Source organism: Mauremys reevesii, linkage group 2 (assembly GCF_016161935.1).
Source record: "Mauremys reevesii isolate NIE-2019 linkage group 2, ASM1616193v1, whole genome shotgun sequence".
Classification (NCBI taxonomy): domain Eukaryota; kingdom Metazoa; phylum Chordata; order Testudines; family Geoemydidae; genus Mauremys; species Mauremys reevesii.
The window spans coordinates 4,201,741-4,218,557 of record NC_052624.1 but is presented as its reverse complement, the minus strand read 5'-3'; the positions used below and the strand labels follow the sequence as shown (position 1 = coordinate 4,218,557).

At 55.5% G+C, this 16,817-nt stretch overlaps 1 protein-coding gene across 3 annotated transcripts in view; it reads left to right on the top strand.

Annotated features, from left to right (window-relative positions):
• Window positions 1-305: 305 nt before the first annotated feature.
• PTPN23 (protein tyrosine phosphatase non-receptor type 23) overlaps window positions 306-16,817 on the top strand; it is a 39,606-nt gene continuing 23,094 nt past the window's right edge. For 2 of the 3 annotated variants that reach the window (XM_039525190.1, XM_039525189.1), the window contains exons 1-3: window positions 306-518; window positions 11,370-11,444; window positions 15,291-15,418. In XM_039525190.1, the coding sequence (XP_039381124.1) occupies window positions 435-518; window positions 11,370-11,444; window positions 15,291-15,418 (287 nt within the window). In that variant the 5' untranslated portion in view covers window positions 306-434. The remainder of the gene's footprint in view (window positions 519-11,369; window positions 11,445-15,290; window positions 15,419-16,817) is intronic. The other variant, XM_039525191.1, reaches the window with a different exon arrangement.

Here is a 16,817-nt window from a genome sequence, read left to right as displayed (position 1 = left end):
GGGGCCCCAGGGGAGGAGCCTGTGCCCCGCCCCCAGCAGTGAGGGAGGAGCCCCAGGGGAGGAGCCTGTGCCCCGCCCCCCAGCAGTGAGGGAGGGGCCCCAGGGGAGGAGCCTGTGCCCCGCCCCCCAGCAGCGAGGGAGGGGCCCCAGGGGAGGAGCCTGTGCCCCGCCCCCCAGCGGGTAGGGAGGGGCCCTAGGGGAGGAGCCTGTGCCCCGCCCCCCAGCAGCGAGGGAGGGGCCCCAGGGGAGGAGCCTGTGCCCCGCCCCCCAGCCGCAGGGGAGTCAGCGTCAGGACTCCATTTCCCATCAGGCGCCGCGGCGACTTCCGGAGGGCGGTTTCCGGTGAGGCTGCGCGGCGGGCCGGGGGCGGGGACTAGGGAGGCTCCGGGCCTGCTGCGTTCCGGGCGCGGAGCGGCGCCGGCGGAGCGGCCGGGATGGAGGCCGTGCCCCGCATGCCCATGATCTGGCTGGACCTCAAGGAGGCCGGGGAGTTCGGCTTCAACCAGGCCGTGAAGAAGGTGAGGGGGAGGGAGCCCCCAGGGGCCGCCGGGCGAGGGGGAGGGGCCGGTGTTTGGGGAGGGGCCGTTGGGCGAGGGGCAGGGGTGTGTGTGGGGGCCGTTGGGGAGGGCGGGGTGTGGGGCCGTTGGGCGAGGGGCAGGCGTGTGTGTGGGGGCCGTTGGGGAGGGGCAGGGGTGTGGGGGCTGTTGGGCGGGGCAGGGGTGTGTGTGTGGCGGGGGCGTTGGGCGGGGAGGGGCAGGGGTGTGGGGGCGTTGGGGAGGGGCAGGGGTGAGGGGGCTGTTGGGGGCGTGGGGTGTGTGTGGCGGGGGCGGTGTGGGGGCGTTGGGGAGGGGCAGGGGTGTGTATGGGGGCCCGTTGGGTGGGTGGGAAGAGGGAGAGACTTGTTGATGGGGAGGGCGGGGATTGGTATGTGAGTGGGGAGGGGAGTAGCTCAGGGGGCCTTGCTCTGGCAGATCGTCCCGGGAGTGGTTACTGGTAACTGTGGGGTAAGTGTGTGTGGTGGGGCTGGGCCTGAGGCCCGAGTCTGTCCCTGCCATCCCCACAGTGACACATCAGTCCATACTTCCCCCAGCCTGGAGATGCCCCCCCATGCCCAGGGCAGCTGGCCTGGCCGTGTTAGCGAGTGCTCTGGGCCCACGGACGCTCATTATCCCCCCGGCCCCACGTGACTGGAAGCTGTACCCATTGCGAGTCCTGGTTCAGTGAAGATGCTCCTGAGGAGGTAGAGGGTGGGGCTACATTTGCTGGTACCCCCACCCCTCCCTGCCCCAAGTCTGAGAGCTGGGAGAGTTTGAAAGGAGTGAAGTGTCTCTTGTCTCATTGAACCACTCTTTGTCATGAGAGGGAGAGATTTAAAAACCTGCCTGAAGAGCTTGGCTCATTCTGAGTGAGGCTTGGCAAGGGCAAATAGTGTCCCCGTGGCACGTGACTTTCCTCGGACCCCACTCATCCCATCGCCACATCCTCCCGCCTCTCTCCCCTCGCCTCTGCACCTCGGGATCCGTCCGGTGACACAGCGTACCCCATTGCTGCACATGCTGGGAGAGACAGCAGTGGTGAGAGGAGGCCTGGGGAGGTGCCGAGTCCAGCTTGGAGTGGGTTTTGTTCTGTGGCTTGTTATTTCTGGTGGGAGTAATTCTCACTGGCAGTGAGATGGCCCCAGGGCCTTATGGAATGCTGGTAAATCCGGATCTAAAGCCCGGTTTGATACCTCCACTAGATTGCGAGTCTTACTTGGGTGTTTGCTTCCCATGGGTTTTAAAATGAGGAAGAGAGTTGACATCATTCCCATGTGTCTGGACCCAGTGACTTTCTGAGAGTGCAGTATTCATTTAATCCCTTTGTAGGTTGCTTTTCATTGGGATCGCTCAGCCCTGTTCAGTAAAGCCGAAGTACCAGATGTCAGTGGTCAAGAGACCATCCAGATCAAATGTACTGTCAGAGAGGGGCAAATGGGAGACGTCCTGACCTTCAAGGGGAACTGTCCCACCAGCAAATGGGCTAAAGTCCCAAGTGATGCAAAGAGATGATTCTAAAGGAGGTAGGAGGGGCAGAAATCCCCCAGGAGGGAACCCCAAATGGTTCTGGAAAAGCCAGTCAAAGCAAGGTTGCTCCTGCCGCGAGCCCTCAAGGGGCTTGAGCAGACCTCCCGTGGGAGGGTTTCCATAACACAGACCCTCACTTGCTAGAGTTCGATGCCCAGTTGGTCCAAACTGAGGGTGTGTCTACACTCCATAGCCCCTTAGGGTGTAGACAGCCTACACCAACAGGAGTTTTTCTGCCAGTGTAGGAACATCACCACTCCAAATGACATTCACTACCTCGACAAAGCCCTCGTCTGTTGGCATAGCTGCATCCACGCTGCGGGTTTGGTTGGCAGAGCTACGTCGCGGGGGGCGCGTGTTCACATCCCTGAGGGACACAGCTATGACAACCTAATTTTGAAATGTAGACAAGCGTGAGCCGTCCTGCCCATCTCGCTGTAATCAATAAGTTATTTAATCTAGGCATTTTGAGATGGTCTCAATAATGTTTATTTAAAAGGACGCAATCCAATGTCTGTCAAAGCCAATGATGAAACCAGCGGGAGGTTTTCCGTTGGCTTTAAGGGAGTTTGAATCAAATCCTAAGAAAGTAGAGAAAAGAGCAAAGGGGCAGCTGTACCCCTCAGTCTCATGTCTTTGGAAACTAGAGGCTACCTGAGAACTCTCTGCTGCTGTAAAATCCTGTGCTATGGCAAAGGAGAGGCAGTGTTATAAAGCAGGGGCTTGCAGATAGGAGACTTGGTCGCTGAGTTCCTATGTGTTAAGTCCCGGCTTAAATATCGCTCTTCTGTCTGGGGATGTTTTACTACCATTGTTACCAACAAGGGCTAAGAGTCTAGAACTGAAAGGTTGGTCTCTGTGACTTTGACAGCAGTTTGTTCAGGGTCAGTTTCATTGTTTCTCGGATAGTGCGGGTCAGTTGCTCTGTCTGTTGGCCTTTCACACAGCAAAAAGTGGGTGGCGGGGAAAGGTGATTGTAAAACAAAAATTGGCTCTGGGCAGTCGGGGTAAGGGGTTGTGTCTGAAACTGTCTTAACTTGTTTGTTCTTAAACTAGCTAGATTTCAAGCGGGCTGTGTCCCTTGGACCCCTCTGTTTTTCCATCTGTGTCAATGAGTATGATATGTGCCCATTTTATATTAGCTTTGGTAAAAGAAAATACTTGCCCATCTTTGAGAAGTGTTCGGTTAGTACTAATTCATATTATTTTTGTACAATGGGCAAAATTCGTGTTGCTTTTTGGGGCAGAAGGGCACCTGTCCTCCTACACAGCGACACTCAGGTTTTGGTTGATGCATTTTTTTGTTTTTAAAGGGAGACTTTACATGGCTATAAATGGAAAATTCCACCTAGGGATTAGTGTTTCTGTAGGGCTTTCTGTCCACAAGAATCTCAAAACATTTTACAAACCAAATGACTACTCTGCATTTAAGGGCTCTCTTGGTCTGACACTTCACAGCACAGTTTGGAAGACAGGGAGTGAAATGTCTGGTATTCATTTGAAACTCCAGGGGGAATTTAGCTTGGCTGAATGTGATTGGTCAAGGACATCTCCCTGATCTCTGGGAAAAGTGTCATGGGCTCTTGGATGACCACAAGTAGTTGGGCCTTCCTCAGCTTTTTCTAATGCAGGCCCGAGAGCTGAGTCATGCTTTGCAGGTTGCTGGCATGGTGATGATAGTAAGTTAGAAACAGTCCTTGCCATTCCGGTTTGTCTGCTAGTGCTGGAAAGGAGACTAGCCATCAGTAGAACTTCTGCTGCAGTGGATGGAGTGATAGGTGCCTACCTAGAGGAGGGTGGCCTCCAAAATAAGGCAGTCATTTTAAAATCATGTGGCTGTGTGGCAGGCGTGGCTGCATATGAGGGATGCTCTTACCACTTGGTCAGAGCAAGTGCTGTTTCTTCATGCATGTTTAAACCTCGGGTTTATTCTTTGTTTAAAAAAGCAAATCCTGAGAAATCTGAAATTAATAGAAATACTTTTGTGCAACTCTTCTCTTTAGGTGTAAAGATTTCCCTGCAGTGTTTGCAACCCAGATTTCTCTGCATTTTGCTGGTTGGTACATGAAACAGGAAGTGAAACCAACTAGAAAGCAGACAAACTGACTCCTCCAATTTCAGTACTGGGTGGAGAGATGCAGAAATGGTGAAAAGTAAATTTAAGTGCCTTCAGTTTTAATACACTTGAAAGTTGCAGCGCTGGTCGTGCAGCTGTGCAGGAACAGCGCTGGTGTGTGGCCACACTCACAGCTACCAGCGCTGGTGTGTGGCCGCATTTGCAGCGCTGTTGGGAGTGATGCATTATGGGCAGCTATCCCAGCGTTCAAGTGGCCGCAACGTGCTTTTCAAAAGAGGGGGGTGGAGTGGGGTCTAGTGTGACAGGGAGCGGGGGGGGGGGGGAGAGTGGATTTTTGGAGCCAACACTGTGTTACCTTCCTGCCTTGAAAAATCAGAACATGTTCCCGATCCCTTACCCATAACTCTTAACTGCAAACAGCCTGCATCCAACATGACTCCCCGCTGTTTCACTCCCTCCCTGCCTGCCTCTCATTTGATTGTTTACAGCCAGGTACAGATTGATCACAGCAAACAGGAGCTCTGTTTGTTTTTTAGATAAGCAGCACTGGCAACGGAGCTGGGCGGAGCTCAGAGTTCACAACAAAACAAAGAGAGGCTGCATAACAAAACAAAGAGAGTAATTTAGTTAAAAGCATTCTGGGATATCTCCTAATACCCTGGAGGCCAATTAAAGCGCTGGTGTGTGGCCACACTTGACGAGCAGCGCTGGATCACCAGCGCTGCACTCGTTATACCCCAACCAGACCAGGTGTACAGCCAGCACTGCAGCCAGGGAGTTGCAGCGCTGGATGTGCTTTGCAGGTGTGGACAGTTACTAATTGCAGCACTGGAAAGCCTCCACCAGCGCTGCAACTTTCAAGTGTAGCCAAGCCCTGAGTCTTTGCTTTCCACCCTTGGTTCCAGTTCTTTTCTACACTGGCTTGCCACTACTTAGAGCCCTGAGTAGGCTGGAGGAGTTGGGCTTGTGCAGTTAACGGAGGAGATCCCATTTAATTTTCCTTTTCTATTAGGCCCTGGGATTATACACCTCCTGGTTGGTTGGGTGCCAGCTTCATATTCAGTTTCTTATAGTCAGCAATTTGTTTGGATGAAGGACAAGCCTGACAGACTCATTGGCAGAAGCCATCAGTCCAGAGAGTGACCTTTTTTGGCTTGTGCTCAAACCCGACGGGTTACTAGCTGGTAGAGCTGGTTTGAGTTTTGGTGGTTCTCCGGGCTAGGGCGGCTGGGTGCTCTGGCTGCTGTGGGTGTTCTTATCACGGCTTTATGGGACGATCGTAGGGCAAGTCCTCACGGCAGCGTTAACAACTTCTGACAAAAGTGTTGCCCCTAATTCCAATCCCATCCCCACACAGGAATCCTGGCCTTAGGTGTGGCGGTGCTTTTAACTCCAGTTGGGTGGCCTCAGGGGGACGTATGCTAAAATGTGAGTGAGCACAACTCGGCACTGCTAACATGACTGCTCTAGTATGGATGCAGGTGTAGCCCCACTTGAGTGCCATTTGTCCACCAGAGCCTTCCCACAATTTCACCCCACGTGCCCAGAAAGGGCAGACACATTCTCCCACGGGTCACTAGGAAAATGCAGAGCGAGGCTTGGCTTGCTGCAGTGCTAAGAATGCTGGGATGTGCTCCCAGAAGCCTTAGCGCAGGGGTCGGCAACCTACGGCACACGTGCCAAAGGTGGCATGCGAGCTGATTTTTGATGGCACGCGGGGCTGGCTGAGCCGCTCGGCAAGCGGGCCGGGCTGAGGTTTCCGCCGCGGGTCCCAGGCTGGCAGCGGGCTGTGAGCCCAGCTGGCAGGAGCCGGCAGGTGAAACCCCAGAGCAGCGGCAGGCTGAGCCGCTCAGCCCGCCGCCGCTCTGGGGTTTCCACCGCCGGCTCCTGCCACCACCGGTCCCACTCATCACCCGCTGCTGGCCTGGGGTTCCTTCCCCCAGGCTGGCAGTGGGCTGAGACCCCAGCTGGCAGGAGCCGGCGGCTGAAACCCCAGAGGGGGGCTGGCGGAGATGCTCAGCCCACCCCTGAAACCCCAGAGCTGGGTGGGCTGACCCGTTCAGCCCGCTGCCACTCTGGGGTTCCAGCTGCTGGCCCCTTACCAGCCGGGGTCCCTGTCGCAGCCCCACTCACCTTGCTTCCAGCACAGGCCTCCTGCCAGACAGGGTCCAGGCTTCCGGCCCTGCTCAGCCCTACCAGCCGCCAGCTCCACTCACCTTGGCTGCCGATCTGGGGTTCCAGCTGCTGACTTCCTGCCAGCCGGTTATCAACTTATAACTCAGAAGCCTGTGTGCAGCTTAAAGTATCTAAATAGGTGCCACCAGACATTGGAAAACTCAGCAAGGGCAAGGAGCACACTAAACTACTAAGATCTGCATTTTAATTTAATTTTAAATAAAGCTTCTGAAACATTTTGAAAACCTTGTTTACTTTACATATAACAGTAGTATTGTTATATATTATAGACTTAGAGAGAGACCTAAAAAACAGTAAAATGTATGACCGGCACGCGAAGCCTTAGATTAGAGTGTATACATGAAGACTCGGCACACCAGTTCCGAAAGGTTGCCGACCCCTGCCTTAGCGTCACACCAAGCGAGCACAGCCCCCGTGTGCATGGCGATCTGAGTGTTGTATTGCCGTGTGGCTGCTCTGCTGGCCTCCAGCTGTGCCTGGCCACCCCCACGCTAGTAGAACGGTCAGTCTCCATGGCCTTCTGCTGCACCTCTTATGAGGGGGCTGCTTGGGTGGGGACAGCTCTTGAGGTGGGTTGGTTTATATCAAGGTGATGATTTAAATCACCAAGTGGAAAGCCTGGATTGAAAGCATCTGTTTTAATCAACTTTTCCACGTGTGCCTCCGTTATTCTAACACAGTGGTGCGCAGACATTTCCAGTCACGCCTGTCCTTACCATTAATGGAATCCGTCCCCACACCCCCTCCATGACTGCACAGCCAAGGCTTCCTCGGTGGCAGAACTGGGGCTAGAGGTGGGAATGGGGGAGGAGCTGGGGTAGAGGCAGAGCTGCTCTGGGGGTGGAGAGGGAATGAGGGCAGAAGCAGGACTGGGGGCTGGAGGAGGAGCGCGGCTTGAGGGTGGAGCTGGACTGGGGGTGGAGTGGGGCTGGAAGCATGGTGCTGCCTCCCATGGGCATTGGCCCAGGCCCCAGCTGTACAGTTTGGGGATCCTGGTTCTGAAGATGCATTGTCTTAGGTTGATCTAACCGTTAAAACATGTTGATTTGCAATGAAACAGCCTTTACGCTGGATTTGGTACCTATCTTTGCTACATAGGAGGATACAGTATAACTATATATACACTTCATTAGCTAATTATATAGCTTAATATTTTCAGATTCTTATTAATTGTAGGTTTTTAGTATGTTAGAAAAGGTAAGTGAGGTATTGCTTATTTCCTAGGTAACTTTTTGCTCATGATGTCAAGCTGCATTAGGATGGAAACTGGAGTTTAACTAAACATACAACAGAATATAACATTTATTTTGATTAAACAAAACCTTAAGTTTTGGATACCTAAACTTATCAACACGTTATTTCACATTTCCAGCTAAATGATTTATTGAACTGTAGGTGGTGAATTAAATTGATTGTTTCAGGTCAACCTGGGAACATTTTCAAATATGCCTGAATGAAAGTGACCGGGGCTTAAGTTCCTGCTTGCCTAAGTCTCTTGAAAAGCGACAGTCTCCTAAGTTACTTGGGCTGCCCTGTTGTGCCATATTTATAAAGTTTGACCTCCAAAGTTTTCCCCCCGATTCTTCTTCTTCTAGAAAAGCAGCCTTTGACTCCAAGTTTTTGACAGGCTCATGGATTCAGCGTAATTATTTACTTAAACGTGCTGAGATTATCATTTTAGGCCTTCACATATTTTGTATTAGATTCAGATTTCACTTTAAACAGGCTTATTTTTAAAAAGAAAAAACAAATGATGATTTAAATAACAAAATCAAAATATCCAATTTAAATCAAAATCCCCTATTTAAAAATTGTTTTGTTTTCAAACAAATCATTTTGTTTTTATCCACCCTTAAGAAAAGAACTGAAGCCACCAACTCAGGGCATCCGGGTCAGTGAGCAGTTGGGGGTGGTAACAGCTGTGAGTCATGGCTGGGCTGGGCTGGATTTGAACCTGGTGACCTAGAGGACAGAGGTTTCTCTCACTCTGACTAGACTGCTGAGCTCTTCCCAGTGCATTCCCATTGTGTGTGTGACCCTCCTGCCCAGCCTCTTCCGCCCCGCTGCTACAAGAGAAACGGGGTAAGGCTTCCTTTACTTCCCTAATGGCTGAGCTGCATCTTGAGATCCTGATGGATTTCATAGGATGTCTGTGCGATCAGGTGTCTTCACCTGTCCCGAAAAGCATTTTCCTCTGGATGGTACAGCCCCCTCTTCTGGCTCCTGCTAGTACTGCAGGGCCATCAGCCTCGTTGCCCTGTATCGTTCCTTGGAGTGCTTGGTGGCTGATGAAATGTGGACTTTCCTAGTGTCCTTTGGAACTGGAGTGGCAGATGAGCAGTGCTGGGAGTCTGAATGCTCTGGCTCCTGCCCAGTGCAGTCTGCGAGCGTCGGCGAGGGGCAATCTCCCAATAAACTGTGCTCTGCCCGTGGGTGGGGACAGCCTGCAGTTAGGTGCTTTTCTCTTCATCCTACAGACCTTGTGGCACATACGTAGGAGCCTTGGATGTGACTCATCCCACCAGATGTCACAGGAGGCAGTGCAATGCAATGGTTACAGCAGGGCCACTGGGCGTTGGACTTCTGCTGTCTAGTCCTGCCTTTGTTGTGTGGCTTTGGGGCACTCTGGGTCTGTCCAATGCGATTGACTTTCCCCCCCTGGGAGGGTGTTTGTGAAAGCCCCCTGGGGTCCCAGGAACCGGGGCTGGGTAAGTGTGTGGGGTATTGCCAGGTACGTTGTGTGCAGTTCTGATTTTTCAGGCTGCTCCCTCTGTCCTAGAAATCCTTCCCCCCCAGAGTCTGGGACGGCTGCCGAATCTTCAGCTCCCCTTCAGAGAGCCATTGACCTCTCCCACTTAGTGCCCCTGTGTGGGACATCGGGGATCCTGGCCCTCCACCCAGCATGATGGTTCTGCAGCATGTTCCCCTGGCTATCCCTGTGCAAAGTGCTGTCTGCCAGCCATGCGGCTGCCGAATCTCCCCAGCCTGTTATTCACCCGGACCCTATGTTTGCCAAAAGATGGCTGGACCCCCACAGATCTCTAGCTGGTGTCAGCCCCTTCCCCCAAACCACAGCGGGCAGCTCGGTTTCTGGCCAGTATGTCCCTTCAGTCAAGGGCAGTACGTGTCTGCAATCACCAGCCTCAGTCTCTCTAACAAGGGACAAGGACATTGTTCTTCAGGAGTCTCTCTCCAGCTGGTTTGCAGCCAGCTGGGCATGGCTGGGCCCTCTTCCCTTGAGCGTTGCTCTCTCAATCCTTTGCCCTCCTGTAGCACTGGCTGGGGATCTCGGAGAGCTCAGAGCCTTCGTTAAGCCCCACAACCCTGCTACCCCCCTCTGCATGCTGGACCTCCCCATGTAACAGGGAGGGGCTTGCCCAAAGCCGCATGGCAAGGCAGTGCCAGAGCCACAAATAGACTCCCTGTGTCCTGGTTCCTAGTCTCCTATGCTCGCCTCGCTCTGCCCAGGCCAGGGGCTGCCGGATGCAGCTGTGTGTGTAGCTCTGAAGGCTCTCGCTCGCTGCTCTAGTCAGTGTCATGTCAGCGGCACCGTCTTTCCCATCAGACGCAGAACCGCTGTGCTGGCCATGTGTGTTCGCTCAAGATCCCAGGGGTTGTGTTACCTCCCGTGTCTTGGACGGATTTCAGTTCTGAGAACTACCTTTGTCTCCCGACTCTTCCCTACGGATTCTCTTTGAATCCATAGTCTCACGTTGCTGTGCGCTGGTAACAGCTGCCGTGTTTCACCCCAGAGGTGGCCATGTTTCAGAGCTGAGCGGCCTTGGGGCTGAACTCTGAGGAAAGGCAGTCGTTATTTAAGCTTGGGCTGGGTAAAGCACTGGAGGCTGCGCAGGAAGGAACAATCCAGGCCTGGCTGCGGGGGGAGAAACGAGAGAATGAGCGCCATCGGACACGGGGGTCAGGTGCTCTACTGGGCCCAGTGGAGAAGAGAGCCAGGATCGGTTTTGATTTGCACAGTGCATGGTGCTTTACAGGCAAATCGGAGACAAGGTCCCTGCCCTGAGGATCTTGCCATCTGACCTAGACCGATGCCTCCGGAGACTCTACCATGGTGGGGAGGGGAGAAGGGGAATGTGACGGGAAAGCTGAGTGGTAGCAGGGAGCTGGAGGAGGGTGCATAGGTTGATAGTTACACGTGGGTCTGTCTTACCCTATTAAGTGTCCTGCAGCTATCTGGGAGCCTGGCTTGGCACTTCTGAACCTTAACAAGTGTGCAGCTTCCAGTAGCTGTGGCAGACCTGGAGATGAAAGGTTGGCAGCCTGGGCTTGTGTGGCTCCCTGTGATGAAACCTTTCCCTTGTTCAGCCCCTGGCTGGACAAGTGAAGATGCAGCATGTGTTGCTTCTTGAGCAGACCTGTCAGCCGGTCAGTGGTGGCCGATTGCTGCAGATTCACATTTGGCAGCGCGCTCTCCTTGGCTGCTCAAGTCAGAGATCAGCCGCGGTCCCTGCTAAGCCGTGGCCACAGGAGGGAACAGGTCTGCAGGCTGGGTCTGTAACGCCATTGACTTTGTGGGCTGAGGGGCGTCTGACCAGGGCTGGAGATGGCCAGCTGAGCTCAGGCTGCGGAGCTCCTTCTGCAAAAGGCCTGGCTCTGACTCGAAGGCTGCAGGGAAATAGGGGCACCCGCTGTCTGAGGAAATACATGGGCTCCTTCAAATTGGAGGTGGCTTCCGCGTGCTGTCAGCTAACGGACTGTGTGGGGGCAACGCAGGGAACTGGTGGCACGTCCCTGGCCTTGCAGGGGGGCTTTCAGTCTCCTGCTCTGAGCTCCTCTTCCTCAGTGAAGACAAACAGCCTGGCCTGTGCAACACCCCGAAAGCCCAACCCCGAGTGTCTCTGCTGCCCTTCGTGCACAGCCCCTTAAAGGGGTTTCTGCTGCCCCTCTTGCGGTCTGGCTCCAGCTGGGGCACCGGCAATGCCAGGGCGGCTCTGCTCCGGGGAGTGGTGCTCGCTTTCTCCTCTACACACCCGGCCCAGACACGAGCCCTGATTTGTTTTTTCTCCCTCCAGTTTGTTCTGAAGAACTATGGCGAGAATCCCGAGAGCTACAATGAAGAGCTGAAGAAACTTGAAGTGCTCCGGCAGGTAAGTGTGCGCTGGCGCTGTGCTGTGTGTAACGGTGCTCCGGGGCGGGGCAGTCCCACGGGGAGACGGTCCCTGCCCCAGACCGCACAGTCTAGCTGGGGCAGGGAAAGCAACTCGCCCGAGGACAGGCCAGTGACTGAGCCGGGAACAGAATCCAGATCTCCTGGCTGCAGCCCACGAGGTAGAGGCCACAGTTCTGGGGTGGGTGTGCTGGTGTCTGCTCCCCCACCCGTGGCCCTCCAGTGCCAAGCGGGAAGGGGGAGGGGAAGCTTTCTACATGTGAAATCCCCACTGCCTTGCTGGGAGGGGGCCCAGGCACAGTGTGAACTGAAGGAGCCCCAGCCCGGGAGCCTCCAGCCCTCCAGCTGCATGGGCAGCAGCAGGCGTGCTCACCCCCCACACCCCCTGCCAGGGTGCCCACGGAGGGGTGGGGGATTGGCTCGGTTCGCTCTCCGGGGCCGGCTCGGTGTTGGAGTGAACAAGGGGGCCTGGTGGTGCCATTTGTGTGTGTGTGTGGGGGGGGGTGTTCAGTGTTGGGACCCCCACCACTCATCTCACACAGCAGCAGCCCCTCCGGTGGGGAAGGAGCTTGAGGCTGCCCTACAGCTGCTTGGCCCCAGCTCCTTGGGCAGGCCCTGCAGTTCCTGTGGTTGGGCCCTAGCAGCAGGAAGTTCAGCGCTAGGGATCTCATGAGATTGGGGGGAGAGGAGGTTCCTTAGTGGGGGCAGGGAGGCTGGGTCCTTATAGAGGAGATCTGTGGAGGGGGAGGTGGGATCAGTGGGGAATTGCAGCAAGGCCCCATGCTGCCCCTGGCCCCATGCTGCCCCTGGCCCCATGCTGCCCCTGGCCCCATGCTGCCCCTGGCCCCATGCTGCCCCTGGCCCCATGCTGCCCCTGGCCCCATGCTGCCCCTGGCCCCATGCTGCCCCTGGCCCCATGCTGCCCCTGGCCCCATGCTGCCCCTGGCCCTGCCCCCTGGAGAGGCACATCATAGACAGGGCTGGAGGAGAGGCAGGTAGAAGGTGGTGGGAGCGGGAGGGCTGGGCAGGGCTCCTGGCTGCAGAGCAGAGATGCTGTAGGCTGAGGGGCTCCCACCCTCTGTGGCCCTGGGTTTTGCAGGGCCGCCCAGCACAGCCATCAGTGGTCGCTGCTGGCCCCCTCTGGAGTCGAACCAGGGACCTAGAGGAAGGAGCTGGCTGCAGTGGTGGCTGTGATGTGAACTCCCTGAGCTGAGCTGTGGAGGGTGGCTGAGTGTGTGCGAGTTCCCAGAGACGTTTGTGGGGCGCTGTGATAAGGTCAGCGCCACTCTCAACAGCTGAGCTCATCAGCTGGAGAAGGACCATGGGATGGGGGAACGTTTCCAGCCAAGCCAGGCCCTGGAGTTCATGCGCCTGTGTCAGCGGAGCCCAGAATGCAGGCGGGCAAAGCCGGAGAGGGCTGTCTGGCCTGGGGAATTGGTAATTGGATGATAACGTTGCTCACATCTCGAGGGCCAGGTCAGCTCCCAGCCAATCTTCTCCATCATGTGGTGAAGTGACATTTCCCCAGCTGACAGGCGTCCGTGAGATCAGCTCCCTGCAGACAGCCCAGGACTGAACGGGCCGGAAACCCGACTGCCCTGTAAAGAGGCAGCGCAGGGGAGGTAACGCACTCGTGGCTGTGGATAGACGGAGACGGTCACTGCAAGACACCTTTCAGTGTAACCACGCGGGGCTGCCTTTGCGCCCGCTTCCGGCAGCAGCAGTGCGGCAAACCCAGCTGGAGTGACCTGAGCCATAATGAGCTGCTGGAAAACCCAGAGGGAAAACATCAGGCTTGTGCCATTAGCTTTCTCCTGTTCTGTGTGTGCGGAGCCCTGAGGTGGGGTGTGCTTATGGGGGTGGGTGCTACGGAGCAGCTTAGCCTGGCACAGAAATACACTTCCGCACCCAGCCAGGCGCGTCACTAAGGGGCAGCACCGCGGGATCCTAGCACCTTGCTGCCCGGCCGATGGAGCACTGCAGTTAGCACGGGCACTGGGAGAGGTTTGTCTCTTCCGTTTGTGTGGCCGTACTGTGGGGAGAGAGCGCCAGCCGTTTCCCATAAGGCTGTGGCTGAGTGATTGCCTTGGCATGGGAGTGATGAGTGAGCGCATTCCTCTCCGCTGGAAGAAGGGAACGCTTTTCCTGCCCAGCTCCCATGGCGGGGGCTCTGCGTTCCCAAAGTCAGTCCCTTGCTGGGAGGGGAATCTCTCATTCATCTGTGCTCCAGTAGTGCCTTGAGGCGCAGCTGAGATCGGAGCCCCATTGTTCAGAGAGAGGTGGTCCCTGCCCTGGAGGGCTGGCAGCCAAAATGGATCAGACAGAGAGGGTGGAAGGGGTCACAGAGGCACAAAGGGGGAAAGTGACTTGCCTGAGGTCACCCAGCAGGTCAGTGACAGAGCCAGGAAGAGCCCCCAGCTTTCTTGAGTCCCAGTCCAGTGCACTGTCCTCTAGACTGCACTGCCTCTAAAATTGTATCGTAAACGATCAGTGAGAAAACTGCTCCTGAGGGAGCGTGGCCTAGTGGTTGGAGCTAGGACATGTGCAATCCAGAGCTCTGCTGCTGGCTTCCTATGTGATCTTAGGAAAGTCCCTTTGCGTCTGTCTCTTCCCAATCTGTGAAACGCAGGTCATCACCTCACCTCCTGTGACACAGGAACGTCGGAGCGGCCAGGCTGAATCAGACTCACAGGCCAGCTAGTCCACTAGCCCCTCTCTGGCAGGAGCCAGCCCCAGCTGTGTTGGTGGAAGGATCCCACACCTGCTGACTGTGGCTTGTCTGGTCTCCTGATCGCTGACCGAGATTGGCTTAAGCCCTGAAGCCTGGTATTAAAACCCCTCCAGAATTCTGCTGAGAGCACTGAGTGTTCCTGCTGGCCATACGTAGCTAGTGACTCTCTTTTAGCTCTCTCCGAAGCCCCTTGCAGCCCTCCCTGGTCCCGATTAACTCGACTTTGTCATTTGTCAGCATTGTAACTCTCAACTTGGGCCCCCCTCCCCTCCCCAGATCGCTAATTAATCAACTAAACAACACAGGACTTGGTGCAGAACCTGCAGTCCTTGCTGTTAACCATCTGCTGTGCTGAAAATTGACCATTGAATCCTACTTTGTTTTCTGTCTCAGCCTGTTTTTGATCCATGATGATACTTTGTCTTCTCCCCATGATGACTTAGCTTCTTTGATAGCCTTTTGTGTGGGACCTTGTCAGAGGCCTTTGGGCTGTCTAAGCGTATCGTCGCCGCTTCTCCTCTCCTGGCAGGCTCAGGGAATTCCAAGAGACCAGGAAGAATCCGTGCTGGTTAGGCCCTCTCAGTCACGAGCTGCCAGGTGTTTTGTTTTTAGTGATCATTTCACCGAGTTTGCCCAGACTGGATGTCAGCCTGACACCCGGCATTTAATGTAGCAAAGTACTTTGAAAGCCTTGGGCTGAAGGCGTTGCGGGGTGGTGGGTGTCTCCTATGTTTGTGACATACCTGGCTGCCGTCAGCTCTGGAACAGAGAGGCCCGAGGCCTCTCCCAAGCTTGGCATAAGCAGCACTTCGTGGCAGTGGTACCACTGGATTGTGAAAGAGCCCGCCCCAGGGGGGTGAAAGGAGAGGGGAATCTCCATCCCAGCCAAGAGGACACTCTGGAGAGTGGCTAATGCCCTGGCTTCTGCAGCTGGCCCCTGGAAAGTCCCTCTGAGGAGCCATTTTGGAATGATCTCCCTCCCCCGATCCCGGAAGCGGATTTTGCTGCCAGCCAAGTACAGCCCAGGCCCTTTATCTGTAAGCATGGCGTGGCCTGTTGCCTTGAAGCACTGCTCCTTTCTCTCCCCTCCTCCAGAACGCCGTGAGCGTGCCCAGGGACTTTGAGGGCTGCAGCATCCTGCGGAAGTACTTTGGCCAGCTTCACTACCTGCAGAGCCGCGTCCCCATGGGCGCGGAGCACGAGGCAGCTGTCCCCGTCACGTGGTAAGTGCAGCGGTTTGGTGGGGTTTGTGGGGTGGCAGCAGGCTTCCCCGCATCCAGCGACCTACCCCTGCCAGGGCACCCTTTGAGCAGCAGGAGCTGAAGCTGGGGCTCACTAGTGGACTCACTGTATGACCTGGCTTTGTCTCTTGCCTCAGTTTCCCCATCCAGGTGAGTAGCCTCCTTGGCTCCGGTAATCTCCTGCCTAGATGCCTGTGATGTCCTACCCTCGTAGGCTGCCAGCTGTGCTATTCTGGATGGACTGAAGGCACATTCCCCTTTCTCTTCCCTGCCCCACGTTCCTCCACTGGCTCAGCTGGATTGCATACTGCTCATCCCTACCCCACCTACGTCTCATGTCCCTGTGCTCCGCCAGTGCCCCTCGGTCCATCTCCTTTGCCCCTCTCTAGGAATCGCCTCCTTGATCCTGCGTCCAGCCACCAATAACTCTCCCTCCGCCAGCCTTCCCAATGATCTGTACAATGGAACAAACCCAGACCAAGCTCCCCCAGCCTCACTGTGTGTCCTTCCCCGGTGCCCAGTGTGATCTCGCCCAGCAGCGAGTCTCTGTTCTAGCCCTGCCTGGCACGCCCTGTGGGCAGAGCCACGTCTCTAGGCTCGCCACCGAATGCCATGTGCATCTCTGACTCTAGGGAGAGCTCAAGTATCAGAGGGGTAGCTGTGTTAGTCTGGTTCTGTAGAAGCAGCAAAGAATCCTGTGGCACCTTGTAGACTAACAGACGTTTTGCAGCATGAGCTTTCGTGGGTGAATACCCACTTCTTCGGATGCAAGCAGTGGCATCCGAAGAAGTGGGTATTCACCCACGAAAGCTCATGCTGCAAAACGTCTGTTAGTCTATAAGGTGCCACAGGATTCTTTGCTGCTTCTAGGGAGAGCTCGAATACTGCAAGCTGGGGAGCAGAGTATTTCTCTCTCGGGGAATGTGAGGTTGGTAGCACACTGGGAGAGTCTGGGATGGAAGAAGCTATTAGAAGCGCAGTGTAGTAACTGAAATTTTTTTTATAGCACCTTTCAGCAAGCGATTGCACCACCTGCCACTGACATGCAGCCACCTCTGGCTCTCCGATCGGTGCCATATGAGTCTGAGCCTCTGGGATGCGGCCCTCCTTGTCCCTTCACCCCCCTTGATTGCACTTCCTGCTGCAGCTGGGATTTCACTGCGTTAGGGTGCAGCGATGGCCCCCGGGGGGTGGGGGGCACAGGACTGACCAAGAGGGGTTGGTTTACACCACTGATGGCAGTGGTGGAGGCTGGGCTTTGAGGCTTGTGGCTGGAGAGTGAATTTCAGCCGCTGGGGCTGCTTGCTGGCTGCTCTCTGATGTGTAGACACATGCCTTCGTGGACAGAGCAGCACGTGTTCTCCGTCCCTGCCTGGTGTTC